This window comes from Corvus kubaryi, unplaced genomic scaffold (genome assembly GCF_017639235.1).
Source record: "Corvus kubaryi isolate FWS band 111438036 unplaced genomic scaffold, C.kubaryi_AGA036_p1.0 74, whole genome shotgun sequence".
Lineage (NCBI taxonomy): Eukaryota > Metazoa > Chordata > Aves > Passeriformes > Corvidae > Corvus > Corvus kubaryi.
In genome coordinates, this window is record NW_024582061.1 from 359,791 (window position 1) to 376,402 (window position 16,612).

Consider the following 16,612-nt stretch of genomic DNA (forward strand, 5'->3'; position numbering starts at 1 on the left):
CCTTCCTGGTAGAAAGCAAGCAGAAAGTACTGTATTCATTCTTGCAGCTTAAGTTTGAAAATCGAACACGGTGGAGAAATCTGCAGCAGTCTCTTGCCTCCCCCCTCCCCCCCCCCGCCCCAGAGAGAGGAGAGAGTCTGGCCAGGGAGGGGGTCCCTCAACGGGCCCTGGGCAGGCCATGCTGTGGCCCTCGGTAGCAGTGACCACCATGACAATGCCAGGAAATTGTCAGTCAAGTTTAATGCATCATAAAGAAGTATAACTACATTGGCATATTTAAGACAAACACTTTTTTTTTCTATGCACACTATCCACTGGACAGTCCCCTTTTCAAAATAACTACTTTTAACAGTTGAAGACAGTTCTTCAGAAATTCTTCACATATTCAACCTTCCACACTTTTCCTTTTTTTTAAATTTGTCTGAGAAGGAAAAAAAAATCATTAAACCTAAAAACATTTACATTGCAAGCCACTCAGAATGACTAATTAGCATACATTAACCAATGTATAACAACTGTGTTTTACTTAGTTCACTTTGTTCATCAATAAAAGAATATAAAAATCTTGTTCAATCAAGTGTTGTGTATTAAAATAGATTTGTATAGTACTGCACAGTTTCTCCCGGAGTTGTGAAAATGGTTGAAGGGACTATGTGCTGCCTAGTGATCGGCAACAGAAACAGCCAGTCCCTCATGTGTTTATTTTTTAAATTAAAAACAAAAAAAGCTATTCGGCACCATGTGATATGCTGATATGAGAGACTAGCCTTGTGTCCTGCTCTGGTTGCTTTCCATAAGTACCTGTTGTGCTAATTGATGGGGAACTTAAAAAGACAGAAAAATGGCACTGGGGAGTGTCAGTTGAGAAAACTGAGGTGTCCATCACCACTTTTCCAGGGGCCCTGGGGGCCAGGCAGGACCTTGCAGAATCAGGAAGACCAGCTAGTGAAACAAGCAGGTGAACTGGGATTTTCTCAGGCTAATGCTAAACACTTCCCAAATATGCTAAAATCCAACAAAATGTTAAAAAGGAAGCAAATTTCCAGAAACAAAATCCCCCCAAACCCTTTTAATTTTCCATGCCCTGTCCCTCCCCCAGAAGTCTTAAGTTCGAGTCTCCAGTTTGAGAAACAACCCCTTGAGGCAGTTTTTTTCCTGTACCGTTTCAGCAGATATTTCTACAAGGAAAAAAAAAAAAAAAAGAAAAAGAATTTTAAATCATGTTACATACCTTTAACAATAAAAATGCAGTACAAAAAATGTAAAGTTATCTTTTTGGCATATTATCTGTACTGACAAGAAACAAACCCCAGAATATTTATTTGCTTTTTTCTTTAAAAAAGAATCCAAAATGAAAAAAAAGAAAGAAAACCACAAAATAATCTCTTTAAATAATGAAACCCAAACTTTCAAAGATATCCACCGTTATGGTTTATGCTAAACCTTGCACAAAAAATTCCATGAGAAAAATACACTGATAGCAAAATAAGTAAAAAGGACCTGCAAAAGGAGTTTTACAGTTGTATTTTTTAAATATTCAGAACGCATATACAGAAGCATCAGCATGAAAATACTTCAATATTTTACTAGAAATGCTAACTTCATACAGTTTCTTTATTTAAATATCTTCAATTCCCAAGTCTAATAATACGGAAAAAAATGATCTTTTGTTTCCAAGGCTCTGTGAGTGTCCGTGATGCTGTTCCAGGTCACCTGAATCAATGGGACCAAACTTGTTCCTCTGAAAACAATCCATGTCAAGTCCTAAGTAGCTCAGTTTCTGGTTATCCCACTGAATACCCCACACACAAATAGCTTTCAGCCCAACTACTTCTCTAATACCTTACTAACCCCTTTCTGCTTAGAACAGAAAGCCTGTCTGCCACCACAAAAGGCTATCCCGCTTCCTATTGGCCATGCTTTTCCTGTTCATCCTCAGTCATAAATACATTAAGGCCAACACAACAAAACAAAATGTCATAAGCACCGAAGGTCTTGGCAAATACAAAACCGCAGCACAACCTGCTCTGTGGGAACCCGCTGCCACAGTGGCCTACAAATTGGCCTGACTGGTCTGCAAGTCTCTAAGTGTATCAAAACTGAGATTGCTTCTTCTTGTCTTGGTTCCAGTTTCATCTCTCCTATGCTCACGTGCATAAAGTTTCTCGTCCCCCCTTCCTTAGACCTCGCACAGCCGACTCTGTCAGTTGTTACCCTGTGATGGCTGCAAGGCTTTGTGCATGGCAGCGGAGGCAGGGGAGGGTTTGATCCAAGGGATGGATAGCAGGGAGGTGGTGGTGGTCGTCGTCATGGTAACCTGAATCATCTGCTCATTTTGTATCAGTCTAATGAGGGTTTTGAGACGTTCCAGTGATGACTGAGTCCCTTTCTGCTGGGCCAACAGGCTGGTTTTTAGCTCTAAGCACTTCTGTCAAATAAAGAGAAGGGGAGAGAGAAGGAAAGACTGAGAATGCATCCAGAGTGGTGTCAAACATCTCTCCAGACATCCTTTGGTGCCTTGAGTGCATATTCTGCTCAAATGAAGAATATTCTCCTTTGGGGAAAGCAAAACCATAGCTTAACAAATGGAGTAACCACCAGTACTGCACACATTGCAGCAGCTGTCTGAGGGAATAACATTCTTCCCTGGTGAAACACACTTGGAGGACATTTCCGACTCCATCCTGTAGACAGCCTGGCAGGAGCGCCTTCTGCACTCCACAGAGATGCCTGGCATGGGAGTGCAATAGCTGCATTACTGAAAATACAGAAGGCACCCCTCAGGTCTCTCACTCTTACCAAAGGACCCTGATAAGTGCTTGATGGGTGAACCTCGCCAGGATGCATTTCATATGTGCCACACATTTCAGGGAATAGGAACTGTGAAGATCCATTAATCTCACTGAACATTATACCAATATTTTTCTGGCAGATAACTTTGCTTCAAGACACAACTGTTACACCACAGCAGTCACAAGAAAGCTTTTGTCCCTCGGGGTAGCCAAACTGCACCCTGTGATCACTTGAAATGTTCCGTACAAACCTCTGTGCAAATGGGCACAAGAGCAGGAGCTAAACAAAGGCATTCCAAATCTTCCATTTCTCCAAAAAGAGATAGGAAGAATCAGTAATTCTCCTTTCCCTTCCCAACCATAGACTGCTGCATCCAGCGCCCCATTCTTCTGTGAGGAACAGACCCAAACCCTGAGTCTGTCTGTGAGATGGAAGGGGACAGTGGTCTCTAATATCTGAAACCTGTTTCCTTTCTCCCAGTGTGCCCAGGATTCTGACCAAACCAATTACTTGTCTGCAGATTGCTCCTCTTTGGCTATGGTCCAGATTGCCCAGGGGTGGGGATTCTCCAGTCCTGGGGAACTGGGAAATGCTCACGTGAAAATAAACTTGTTTGGAAAGCAAATGTGTGAAGCTGCTCAGAGGTTGGCTTAGAGATATGAAATTTCAGATTTTTACCATTGCACCTGTCAGGTGTATGAGAGTGTTCTTTTTCATACAAATCTCTGTTAAAATGTCAGAATGAAACTGCTCTGTGCTGAGACACTTTTAATTTATTTTCTCCTTTCAAGTGGATACATTTCCAATAAATATAATCATTGGTTGATATTACCATTTAAATAAGACAGTGTTGCCCACTGAACGAACCTGATTCTGCTTAGGTAGAAATTTTACTGATTTTGATAGCCATGACACACACCTGATAGCTGACAGCTTTTCTTTTTCCAAATTTCTCAGCCCATTGCACTCTCCTACCTACTACATATGCGTGTGGTTCCATTAGTGCTATAAACATCTACAGGGAATATTCCCCAGAGTGATGTCTTTTAATAAGTTATTGCTTTTTCTTCCACTCTGTTTTATGTGATAAATATTTTAACATGCCTCCTCTGAATAACTGGAGTGGTAAAACAAGCAGTGACCAGTTACTCCTGCAGCTGCCACTTTGATTTTTCCAGTAAGGAAGTGTCAAATATTTATTGAGACTGCCATGCAAACTAACAGCTACCTCTTAGGAGGGAGGTAGCCCCAAATCAGTTCCTTCAGCCATGAAGGGTAGGAATTATGGCTTTGAATTCAGCCCATTCAGCCAGAATGGCACAATATGTGTGGGAGACACCTCCAGACAACAGACAACATCTAGTTTTGAAGTAAGTTTGGAGAGACAAAATACTTGTGAATCCATTTCCAGTCATGGAGAGATGTTACAACATTCAGTAAAGATGGTTATTTCTACTTAATATAAAGTATTATATTTATTATATTATATAAATATAAAGAGGTTTGAACTAATGGACAAGCAGCTACCAGCAGAGGACACACTTGTGACTAAACTTTTCACCTAGAGGATGGAAGTGCCTTGAAGTCATTGGGTAGCTCAGAGCTATGGATGCAACTACAAGGAAGACAGCCATGGCTATTTGGGAAGTTTTGTTTGTGTGTGTGCCACAGGAATTCAAGTGATCTCTCCTCCTCAAGCCACTCCAGAGTGGCTTGCTTTTGTGCATAAAGGAAATGCACATGTACTTCCTCAGAGAGAAACACATTCATACTTGAAAATCTATAGCTTGGGAGCTTGAATAATTTTCTAGCCATAAAATACCATTTTTGGGGGGGCTTAAATTCTTTATAAACATCTCTTCAGGAGACTGTGTCCCCAGTCAGGTGTCTTACCTTCATTGCATTGTTGAGAAGTCGATCTTTTTCTTCTAACTGTCTATGCTCACTCTTCAGCTCACTGCTTCTCTTTAGCAACTTTCGCTTCTCTTCTTCTTTGACTGTGGAACAGTAAGGTTAAGGATGCAGAGGTTAAGAAAAGGACATAATGTGCACTTGAGGATAGAAAGCAGAAGCCGGTATTTTGCATCGTGAGTTTTGTCAGCAGGTACAGCCACAGAAATCTGGAGTTTCTGCTTGCAGGCATTTCTTCACAAAAGGGGTGGTCGGGCATTGGAAGGGGCTGCCCAGGGAGGCGGTGGAGTCCTCATCCCTGGAGGTGTCCATGGAATGGCTGGACATGGTACTCAGTGCTCTGGGCTGGTTGACAAGGTGGGATCAATTACCGGTTGGACTCAATGAACTTGGAGGTCTTTTCCAACCTAAATGTTTCTGGGATTCTATGCATGTGTCTATGTCAACGGTTAGCACACAGGAGGACAACCCAAAAGCTACAGTGCACCTTTAGGATTAATTAAAATTCATCCTTAGACCACATGTGATCCTGGAGGTCTCCAAGAAAGAGGTGAATGGTATTTAGAAGAGGCCAGCCCCTCTTGGGGCATGAATGGCAATAGTGACTCTGGCAGAAAAGCACAATTGTAACTGTGCCAGACCTCCGTAAAGCTCCTTACAAATATGATCTAATGCCCCAAACAGCATTATTGTAAGAGTGCGTCAGGGAACCAAAAAAGAATAATGCTCAATGCACAGCTGTCAAACAGCATATGACCCTAGTAGCTGCCATACAAATAATACTGAAACAGTTAGAAACTGGTATTGCTGTGGTGTCTGAGACACTAGTCTGGCAGTGTGCTACACACCCGATTACGTGGCTCTGCTTAGCTTGACTGTGCCTCACAAACAATGATGCTGCCTCAAAATCTTGTTTCCAGCCCTGTTCCAGAGAAGGCACCACTTTGATGACAGCTTCCTCCAGAGAATGAAGTTCCTGAGAGATCACTCCCAACTTCCTTACAGGAAGAAGATGGCAAAGGAGCAGACCAAAGGGAAGGGGAGAGAAAAAGTCTGCTCTCCCCAGTCACTTACGGCCCTATGACCTATACCATCAGACCTGGCATCATTATAACATCACCTTGATATTTCTGCTAAGAAGGACTCAAATGACATTGCCCATCATGAGCAGGGAATCCCTTGTCAGTGGCTGAGTTAACCCCTACCTGTTTTATGAGTAACATAGGAGTGAACAATAGCCAGAGTTCCAGTCCATGGCACATTGTCATCTTTCTTTAACACCTATAAGCCCAGGAAACAATAAATGGTTAGGATTCCAAAAAACACACATTAATGTTTGCTCCAGCCTTACAGTGCGGCAGGACCAGAACTTGCGTCCTTGTCTCAGAACATAAAAGTGATCTCAAGGCTAAGCACAAGGAACTCTGTGGCACAGAATCTACACTTTAGTGACACCTTAGTGTTTTAGTAATTTTTTTCTTGCTTGTGCAATCAGCATTATTCACTGCAACTAGAAAGATTAGCATATAACTAACAGATTATGCTAACAGATTAGCATAACTGTGATGGACAGTTGTGTGTAACAAACATGATTTAAAGAAAAGGAAGTTTTCTCCTCACACCTTTCAGATCCACTGGTGAACAGTGTCTCCTTCTGACACTGCCTCTGTCATCTCTAAGATTTACATTCTTTGTCTGGCTACATGCTAGTGGTGTTACTGTAAAGAAAGGAGCCGAAAGAACTGAAGAGACATTTTAAGAGGACAATTCTTAGCAATTTTAGGCAAGCTACAGCACTCTGTGTATATTCTAACTCTAGGATGATGAAAATACCAGAAATAAATACTGCTAACTCCACTAAAACCCTCTCAGTATTTCTTTATCTAATGTAGTCCACTGAGCTATGACCATAGGTTAGATTAGTTTAGGGGTACACAAATTTGAGGTGTCTCCCATTTTCCCTTCTTGGTATTCCATGCTCCATCTAGCTTACCTTCTGTTGGCACTTTGGGCAGACCCAGACCCCTTTGGGGGCAGTTTTGAGGGGTGGGTCCAAGCAGTTGAGGTGATATGCTCTAGGACATGTGCCACAGGGCTGCAAGTTAACTCCATGCTTGCAAGCAGTGCAGTGTTCATCGTGGTGAATCTCATTCTGCAAGAGAAGGATGCCCTGGGTAAAGTCAATCCATTGAGAACGTCTCTCTATACAGCATTCAAAGCCTCTACTGCAGCAGACAGACTCCTTCAAACATGAAATCTAATTGTCAAAAGGACCCTGACAGACATAGAAGATAGAAATAATAGATGTATGATAGCAACGAACAACAAAAAAGCCAGAAGCAAGTTCCATAAATTGAAACAGAAACATAAAACCCAACTAATGAAACACAGGAGAGAATCAACTAATATAGCCAGTTTGTGACACAGGAATTATTTCACTTTTTTCTTTGCCAGTGTGTTACTACAACACATGTATCCCCGTGCATGGCTCTATCTTGAGTCAGAGTTAATGTGGGGATCACTTGTCCTTCATGCCCTAAGCAGAAGGAAGCAAGCAAGAAAAGGGTTCTGGGGAAAAAGCACAGTTCCATGTTTCATGCCCATTGCCTCAAAGGGTAGCTGGGGAAACAGGAGGCTGGAGCACACCCTTAGGCTATGTACCCTCTTTTGCGAACTCCTCTGGCCTCTTTCTCCCTGGTACTAATTGTTCTCTGCTCAGGCTTGCTGACAACCTTTCTCCAACAAGACTGATTAGTGCTTTGTCTGAAGCAATTCATTACATGAACTAAGACTCATCAACAAAGTTACAATGTCATGTAGTAGATTGCTATGCTAATCTGGTGGCAACATTAATTACTCTTTTTATAATTAAATGCATTTTAATAAAGGAGACATGATTTTGAAACTCTCATGGCTTGTGAATCATTATAAAAAATCAAAAATTTCCTGCTGGTTTCCCAGGAAGGAGAATAGTAATTTTATATGTTTTTTAATTCCAAAAGAATATTTTCATTTTTAGGAGTAGTAATTAAAAAGTTTCATGGCTTGTATCTTGAATTCTGAACTAGTCCTGTCAAAAAATCACTCTCTAAAATGTTACTCTTTAGACTACCTGCTCAAAGGATCTTAATTTTAACCTCAATGTAAGGAGATTTAATCTTTACAAACTAGAATAGTTACTCATTTTTCTTATAAAATTTTCATTAAACCCACAAATCTGGACTAGTAATTTTTCAGTCAGTGGAATCAACAAAGGGACTAAACTCAAGCCTTGGATGTGAAAGCCCAAGAGTTCATCTCTGAAATTCTAGCCTAGGGACGCTAAGATTTAGTTAAGTGGGAAAAGAGAATACTGCAATTAGGTACCTTGAGAGTGACTACAATAATCAGAAGCAAGCACTGAATACACAGTGATGAGAAAGATACTTGCTAATACATAAACTTTGCCACACATACCTTCCAGAATGGATCCTCATTTGCTAGCATATAAAAGAAGGGCAGAAAACAGATTAGTGGAAAATACATTGCTGCAGCGGTTGCTAGTTCTCAGCTATGGGAGTAATTTTAGTCAAGATGTGGCATAGGAGATCAGGACATTGCCAAAATTAATGCTGGCAGGAAAGAATGTAACAGCAAGCATTAGCATTTGAGAATTAAAAATGCACATTTGCAAGAATCCCATGTCCAAAGGTCTGATGCTAAAAGGTCATGGTATTTGAAATTTTCAGAAATTTTCATGCAGAACTCCTCTCCACATGCCAGTAGTCAAAAAGTCCTCCTAGAGGACCTCAGTGTTCTGGGTGTTGAAAAGGCTGGCCCTGAACATAATGTGGAGTATTAAATAGGTGCCTCTGACTAATCATTAAACACAGGTTTAAATGTTGAGCTGATTCCTGAACAAAATGGTCAGCTCCTTGTGGGAGCGAGCCTGATGGTATTATCAACTCCTTCTCATCAAACAGCTACCGCCCAGAACACCAGTGACCTTTGGATGAATGAATCTGTAGTGATTGTATTCACAACCTGATATGAACAAGAACCAACAGAGCTTGCTGGAAAGCAGGCCAAGCCTTCCATAAAAAAAAAAAAATTGTGGAATTCAACACACTTTGGTCCAAAAATAAAAAGCCAGAAAACATTAAGAGCTTTATGGGAACTGCACAGTTGGTTGTAATTTTTGCTGCTGATTTCATAGAATCACAGAATATCCTAAGCTGGAAGGGACCGATCAGGATCATGGAGTCCAGCTCCTGGCCCTGCACAGACACCTCAACAATCCCACCCTGTGCCTGAGAACGTTGTCCAAAATCTCCTGGAGCTGTGGCAGCCTTGGGGCTGTGACCATTCCCTGGGGAGCCTGTCCAGTGCGCCACCACCATCTGGGGGAAGAGCCTTTTCTTGATATCCAGTCTAAACCTCCCCTGACACAGCTCCAGCTGTTCCCTTGGGTCCTTGCGAGGGGCTGGAGCACACTGTCCCAGTGAAAAATGCTTAATGGACAGGCCTTTCTTTGGGTTAAAGTGGAGACAACCAAACTGATATTTCCCTGTTGTCCTCCTTCATTTCCCTCTCATCAGAATGGGAATATAGCTGTCCCATTGTGATCCCTCATATCAGACCCACCTGGAAGTCCCCTGCCGTTGGTTTTACACACTGATGTGTGCATACATGTGAAGATGTACACATGAGTAGGCCTCACACACATGTAGGAAGAGGAACTTGAGAATAAAGAAACAGCTTTCCCTAACCTGGACCACAGGCTGTAAATCTCTGTGATCTTTGCTAACAGTGCACAGTGCTGCCATTCCTGCAGAGAGTGCAAGAACAGGGCAAGAACTGAGTAAACCTTTCTATTCCTGAACCATCCTTCTCATGCTGGCATTTTATGTGCTTCCCCAACCCTGAGCTTGCACACTCATTTTTATATTTAACAGTCTTTGACAGATTTTTTTCTTCCATAAATTTCTCTAGTTTTCCCAAGAATCGTAGTATACTTTGGCAATGAGTTCTAGAAATAATCACACTTAAAAAATCTGTAGATGTTACTTCATATCCAAAAATACACACCCAAATATCCACCACTATATGACATCACGATTACTCAGGGGATATAAATGTTACTCAAATAAACAGAGGCTTCATAATTGATGAGTCTTTTGTACAAATGATATATGTCAGAAGATGTGACCTCATTTCAGATAAGACATTTTCATATAAATGAATCCTGATTAATTGACATTTTGAACAAAATTTACAAGAATTGTCCTCTTCTGTATTTCCAGAAATGACAGTTGTTTCCTGGACATCATGGGGATTTTTTTCTAGTTTGTTTATTTGTCTTTTCAGCTCACTTTTGCTACAGAGTTTTAAACTTCTTTAAACATGTCCCCTTCCCTCTTCTACTTGCTGAAAAATTAAACTGAAGACAATATTTTTAAAGAAGCACTTTATAAGAGAAGGCGTAGCCATCTCTGCACTGAAGCTGGAGAACTACATCACTGCAGAGCCAAACAATCTGGGACAGCACCTGCCTTCAGCTCAGAGCTTGCACAACATCCAGCAAAACAGTGCTGGTGCCAAAAAAACCCTTGCTGAGGTGGGGAATTCTGCTATAAAGAAGTCCATCTTAACATTCTTAGAATATGCAGAACTCCAGCACATGTTCTGTATCCTGGAAAAAGCAAAGATAGAGGACTCAAAGAGGAATTAATGATTAAGGCGAGAGGTTGCTGATTTCCAGGAAGCTCTGAGACAGCTGAATCAGTAGAACTCTGTCACTTGCCTGCTTCCTTGCAAATAAAATGGGAAACATGTCACAAAAGGAATGTCTGGGATATCAGACCCTAACTTAAACCCACCAAGGGGCTGGCAGCACAGCTTGCTGCATTGTTACGCCATTCTGTCCTGGTTTCTCACGTGTTTACATGGGAAAAACAAGTGCTATTATAAGACAAACAATAAATTACAAATTTAATTTTGAAGATAAAACTAAGCCAGGAATAATGTTATTTCCACTGGGGCTCACATGAGCCTGGCCTCCTGCTAAGAGGCATGCTATCATAACTGTTTCCTGTAATAACCTCTCCTGTCCTCTGAGACCAAACGCATTAGAGGCATATGGTAAGTAGGCCAAGTGTCTGCATCTGGCACATGAAGTTTTGAAGGTAGAGAGAAGCACTGCTGCTTTTCAGTCAGTGCTCCTGTGGTGCAGGAAGTCAAGGCAGAGGCAGAATGGTGAATCTCAAGCACTAAATATGACACTTGACAGCGAGATCAAGCAAATACTGAAAAACTGTCAAAACTCCATGTCTCAGTTATAATTACCCCTGTAAATGCTCCTAATACTGAAATAATATTTAACTTAGAAAAAGTTCTGTCTTCCCTTACCTCTAATGAACCTCAGTAGAGAGTAAGTTATAAAGGCAAAACAAGGACAAGGACAGAATCAAATTTCTTTACTAGCTTTGTTTTCTTTTCTGAAATACAACTCAAGCTTCTCACTTTCTTCCCTAAAATACTACCTGGGCCTTGTCTGGAGAATTAAACTATACTCAGCATTCTCTGTGTTTCATCTCACATGTCCCAACTCTTTGTCTTCTGTGTGTTGCACATTTTTTCCTGAAATGCACTTCTTCCCATGAGTTAATCATCAGCATCCCCAAACAGCTCCTCTGACTTGTTAATTCTCAAGACATTTACTATTAAATTTTTTAGATTTGAAGTTCTTATAAATACAAGACTGGAAGGCATCTTCAAGGTCATCAGGTCTAGATTTATGGCTCCACCTCTTGGAATCAGAAAAACTGTGGTTTTCAGTACTTGTTATTGAAGCAAAAGGTGTGGGAAATTTCTAGTACTGGAGGATGGAGAGCAGTTTCTTAAAGCTGGTGGAAAGAGGCAAATGATAAGCCTAAAATAGTAATTATTTTTCCATATATATTTTTAAGCACTTGGGGTTGGCAACACTCTTCCATAAGTTCTCTCACTGCATGGTGCTTAAAGTGCCAGAGATCAGATTTTCCACTGATTGCAGAGGCTTTGGATCCGTTTCTACACAATTGTGACCTTTAGCCTTATCTTTCCATTGTTCTTGCAGGAAAACAATCTATTTTCACTTCATACTAAAAAATGCAGGGACATTGCACAAAGTAATGCCCTATGGTATCCTAACAGTAACTCATATGAAATCCTACGAATAAATTTTTAACATGTCATTAGAACAGTAGTATATCCATTTAAAAATACACTTACCTCTCGTTGAAAGGAACAAGGGGTTATTCAAACAATTTGATGCAAGGCGTTTCCGCTACAAGGGAAAAGAAACCAACCCCCATGTCATTGCAAAGTGCTCTGGTTGTCTCTTACATCTCAGATTAACAATCTCCATGGGCTTCCCTCATACTTAACCAGCTCTCCAAAAGCTACTTAGACTGACCACTGACACAGACAGACAAACAGTTGCATGATTTACCTTTCTAACAAGTTCTTCATAGAGTGGTTTATTGTGCATTAGATTTTATTAAGAAGAGAGAAATACAAATTGCAAATCTTATTGATGGGGTTACAGGATATGCTGCATGGGCTGGTAAGAGCAAGGCTACAGCAAAACTAACTCCAAGCCCAAAAGTGTCCATAAGGGAAAATTGTTGCTGTGAGATGACATCTTTATTTACATATCTAGAAATGGTGATGGATTTCTCACCTGCAGGAAAAACGTTGCTACCTTTGTGACACCTGCCTACAGTTCAGAGGAACATACTGCATTTGCAAGCAATGAGTGAGGCCCTTAGCAAAATATTTGCCTTTCAGAAGTGAATGTGCAGGATCTTGAGGAGCTGGCAGTGATTTCAATCTGCTGAGATAACCAAACTTACAAACACAGAGCACCACAAATCTGTCTGAGATATTTAACTCATCTAACACAGCCCATGGCCAGCCTTGTCTGATGGCACAAGCTGCGGTCAGTAGCAAGCCAGGCTTCATTAATAGTCTAGACAACCCTGAATTGTTCCTGTAAGCCATCCAATACTTGTTCAGCAGGATTGGAAACAGCACCATTTTCCTCCATTAGATGTTGTTAGATTCTGCTTGGAAGAAAATTAGAGGGGTTTTGCTAATAAATAATTTATTCTGCGGTGAGAAAACTATTCTCTTATAGATGGGTGCCTGCTAGGCTGTTAATAAATTTTGAATAGATGTTTCTTTCTTCAAAAAATAACCAGCCCGAAATGTAACCCTTTCTTACGAAAAAAAAAAAGGCTACTGAGAGTAGGAAAATAAAACGGTATCTCATTTTTTTAAGAACAAAGCTTTGAAAAGAAAAAGCACACCATTCAAGTGAAGACATAAGACCATGATCCCATTTTTGCAATCAAAGTTAGTATCACCACTACAAATGCTGAGCTCCTGCCATTTTGAGGGGTGTTGGCAAATAAAAAGACTAATTTATATGCAATTTCAATTTAAACAATCATGAATTAAAGATCATTCAGTAGACTAAATTAAAGTGCACCAAAATGCCTGAAATGCCACAAATACCTCAACTCACTGATTAGCAAATCAGTCTGAGCAGCTAATTGATCAGAGAAAAACCATCTGCCTCCATTTTACTTAAATGACATTCCCCATGGTCAGTACTTAATGACAGCTCCTAATGAGGACACAGCTGATCAGCCACAGGACTCTTTCACAGACATTTCTTTCTCCATGCCATCCTTCATTTCAGCATATGCTTTTGAGAATAGATATGATGAGAAGTATGAACTAGGGGTGCAGCAGACCTAGGCCATCCTGTCTTCCACCTCTGCTCCAGAGTAACTGAGTTTGTCACAAACATCAGTCTGGCTACAGCCACAAAACTCTGCTGCAAGTATTTTAATAATCAGGACAAAAAGGTCTAAGGCACTACAGATTTGATGCTAGCAAGGCTAAAGTTCCTACTGTGTTAAATACTGAGTGTATAGACATCAGTATTTGCACTAAAGAAAATAGCTGAGGAATTCTGAAGAACTCAAGTGCCTAGAGCTGCTCTGGAGTATAGAAATCTCCAATGCTTTCAAAAAAAAGAACAATCAAGCGACTCAGCAGTTTGACTGCAGCAGTGAGCTTCTTCTTAGCCTCACGTGTTTGCTATCTGCCAACAAAGACAGAAATCTGAAATGCTGGCATACCAAAAATTCACTTGGGCCTAAATAAAGAACAATCCCTTTCTTTAGGCTTAAAGAACTCAGAACACAGAGAAATGTTATTGCTTAAATGGAGAGCTGGCTGCAACTGAGTTTCATTTCAGTAGAAAGTTCAGACAGTAAACATAAACTGTGCTGAAATTTTAAAGGTAAAATTTTAATTAGCTGAATAAATGCATATATGTTTGTTTAGAAACAAAGAAAAAAATTTCAGAAAAAGTTGAGCCTATTTATATCCTGCTTTTACACCAAGTTTGCAATCCTGTATTGTGCAGGACCAAATTCTGATACTACTATAAATGCAACAGTGTAAGTGTACCAGAAAACAGAGATTATCCAGAGCATTTTATTTTTAATTATGCACTATTATATTTATTATGCTGACTTCTATACTCCTGCAGAGCACACTGATTCTTAAACCAACGCACCCCTTTTATGAATGTCACTAGAAAAAAAGCAAAGTTCTCCATTTATTATTTGGCACACAGGAAAAGAGAATTAGCAATGCACATTTGAATATAATGCTTCTGTTCTCCAGTTATAATCTAAAGGGACTGCCTTTGTAGGTAAAAGAGTAATTAGGTCCCATATTAATTTAGTCCTTTTGGCCTTTATTAAAACTAAGATGAATTCTAGTTTGGAGCAATTGATGTTGTAGGGTGAAAACCTGTTGCATAGTTACTGAGATGAGATCTTTTCTTTCTTTTCTACATCAGTATCTCTTTACAAGTAACTATGGTTCTGCATTCATATATATTTTTGTAGTAAGAAACATTTAGACCTTTTATTGACATGAAATAGAACCATAGTAAACAAAGTGAATGATAAAGTACCTCTGTTTCCAAGAGTCCACTGTAGGCTGGATTTGCTGTGCTTCTTCTCTTTCTTTCCTGACGCTTGCTCTGGATTTCTGTAACCATGGAAAGGAACATGAACTGTATATTTCTCATTCATCAGGGAAAAATGTAGATATAACTTGTTAAGCAAGATGATCTTACCCTCAGCCCCTTGAGCTTTGTGTTCAGTTTCAGTTTCTAAAGTGTAATTGGGTTGCATTAGCATTGATATTTGCTGCAGTTCAAGGTTTGACATTAATAAGCTTTTCCTTGTGATATTCAGAACACAGGCATTTTTTATTTTTTCCTTCCTTCAAGGTAGACTTCGGTTGCCCTATAAGATTTTCATTATGATCCCTTCAGACATATTCAGCAAGCATCATCAGAGAGCCTTCAAAGTACTCTCAATGTCTGCTGTTAACAAAAAGGAAGCATTTAAAGCACTTAAGCCTTTAGTTCATATCATATGAAAGCACAGAGAACCTTCTAAATTCAATTTACATTACTTTTCCTCCATGGAGGCTAGAAAAAGCATAGTTGAAATGGCAGAGCTTGATTCAGTTCTAACCAGAGTGTGATGATTTATCCACCCAGAAGCATACAACTTCATAATCCTGAGCATGCAAAATGTCATTACGAGCCATATGTGTATATATGTGTCACTGCAAACACCAGCACACAGATGGGCTCTTTGGACTGCAGCCCATTTCTCCCTTCCACTAAACTTCTACAACTCCCTTCCACTAAATGGTGACACCTATTGAAGATGGCACATGCTGACGACTGTGTTTAGCAACCACTAGCCATGTGCACAAGTCTGTAGAGACAGAGAGAGGGAGCAGATTACTTGGCCACAGAAATCTGTAGGTTTAATGCTACTTTGATCTGAGCTAGGATTTCGTTTACGTCATATGGAATTTCTTTTTCCAGCTCTTGATGCCAGTTCAGAATGCTGAGATTATTACAAGCATAGAACCTATTATTTTGATTATAAACCCCAGACACACTTTAGAAAGGAGAGCCACACAGCATCCATCCCATGACATCAAGTGTGTGCTCTATTCCAAAATATTTCCTTTGTGAATATTGTAAGGTAAAGTTTAGACTCTGCGCTGAGGTACCAGAGCGATCTTGTTAGTCTAAATGCCCCCACGGTGGTGATACCTCTGTTCTGTCTTGCTCTGTCTCAGAAGGAGAGGAATTGGCAGGAGCATGTTCCTCAGCCCAGAGGCCCCAGAACACACCCAAGAGAAACGAAGGACACCATCTGATTATGCAGGAGGTCTGGTGTCTTTCCTCAATGTCTGAACTAAAGAGGTCTATTTCAGAACACCTGCAGCACCAGTCTTCAGGGTATTGAGCAAGATCTCCCACCTGTAATCCAACAGTAAGATACAGCTGAGCTTTCAAGGTGTTTATGATACTCAGGAACTGGATTCCCAACGCTTAGTTCTGGTTGCCAGCATGCTTTTCAAGTGTTGATCATTCTCACATACCATTTTAAGCATTGCTACAATACAAGGGCGTCAGTGTTGTTGGTTGTGTCTTGGACACAGTGTCCGTAGAGATGAGGCCAACACTTTGCATGGATTTTGTACTGGCCTAACTTCTAAGATATGGATTTAAAACTTCCTTCACAAGAGACTAGTGGCTAAGCCACTGTTCTTGGAGTGATGGTTGCATCAGAAGGAAACTAGATGGACAAGAAAAACAGGAGAGCAACTACTATCTGGGTTTTCCTATGGCACAGGGACATGTCACCTCTCATGTTCAGAAGGTGTCTTCTCCTAGGGCAGTTCAAATAGCACAGGCAGACCTGTATTCACAGTCTGACACAACCTGTCACATGCTGCCATGTGACTCAAAGGGCTGCAGAGAATCTCACCA

At 40.5% G+C, this 16,612-nt stretch overlaps 1 protein-coding gene across 8 annotated transcripts in view; it reads right to left on the minus strand.

The window, feature by feature from the left end:
- Positions 1-221: 221 nt before the first annotated feature.
- Positions 222-16,612, minus strand: part of PHF21B (PHD finger protein 21B) — a 181,249-nt gene continuing 164,858 nt past the window's right edge. For 7 of the 8 annotated variants that reach the window (XM_042050616.1, XM_042050615.1, XM_042050618.1 and 4 more), the window contains 7 exons: positions 14,723-14,799; positions 11,956-12,010; positions 8,161-8,183; positions 6,698-6,856; positions 5,910-5,985; positions 4,687-4,790; positions 1,510-2,428 (listed from right to left, as the gene is read on the minus strand). In XM_042050616.1, the coding sequence (XP_041906550.1) occupies positions 2,204-2,428; positions 4,687-4,790; positions 5,910-5,985; positions 6,698-6,856; positions 8,161-8,183; positions 11,956-12,010; positions 14,723-14,799 (719 nt within the window). In that variant the 3' untranslated portion in view covers positions 1,510-2,203. Of the gene's footprint in view, positions 1,179-1,509; positions 2,429-4,686; positions 4,791-5,909; positions 5,986-6,697; positions 6,857-8,160; positions 8,184-11,955; positions 12,011-14,722; positions 14,800-16,612 lie in introns of those variants that run through there. The other variant, XM_042050613.1, reaches the window with a different exon arrangement.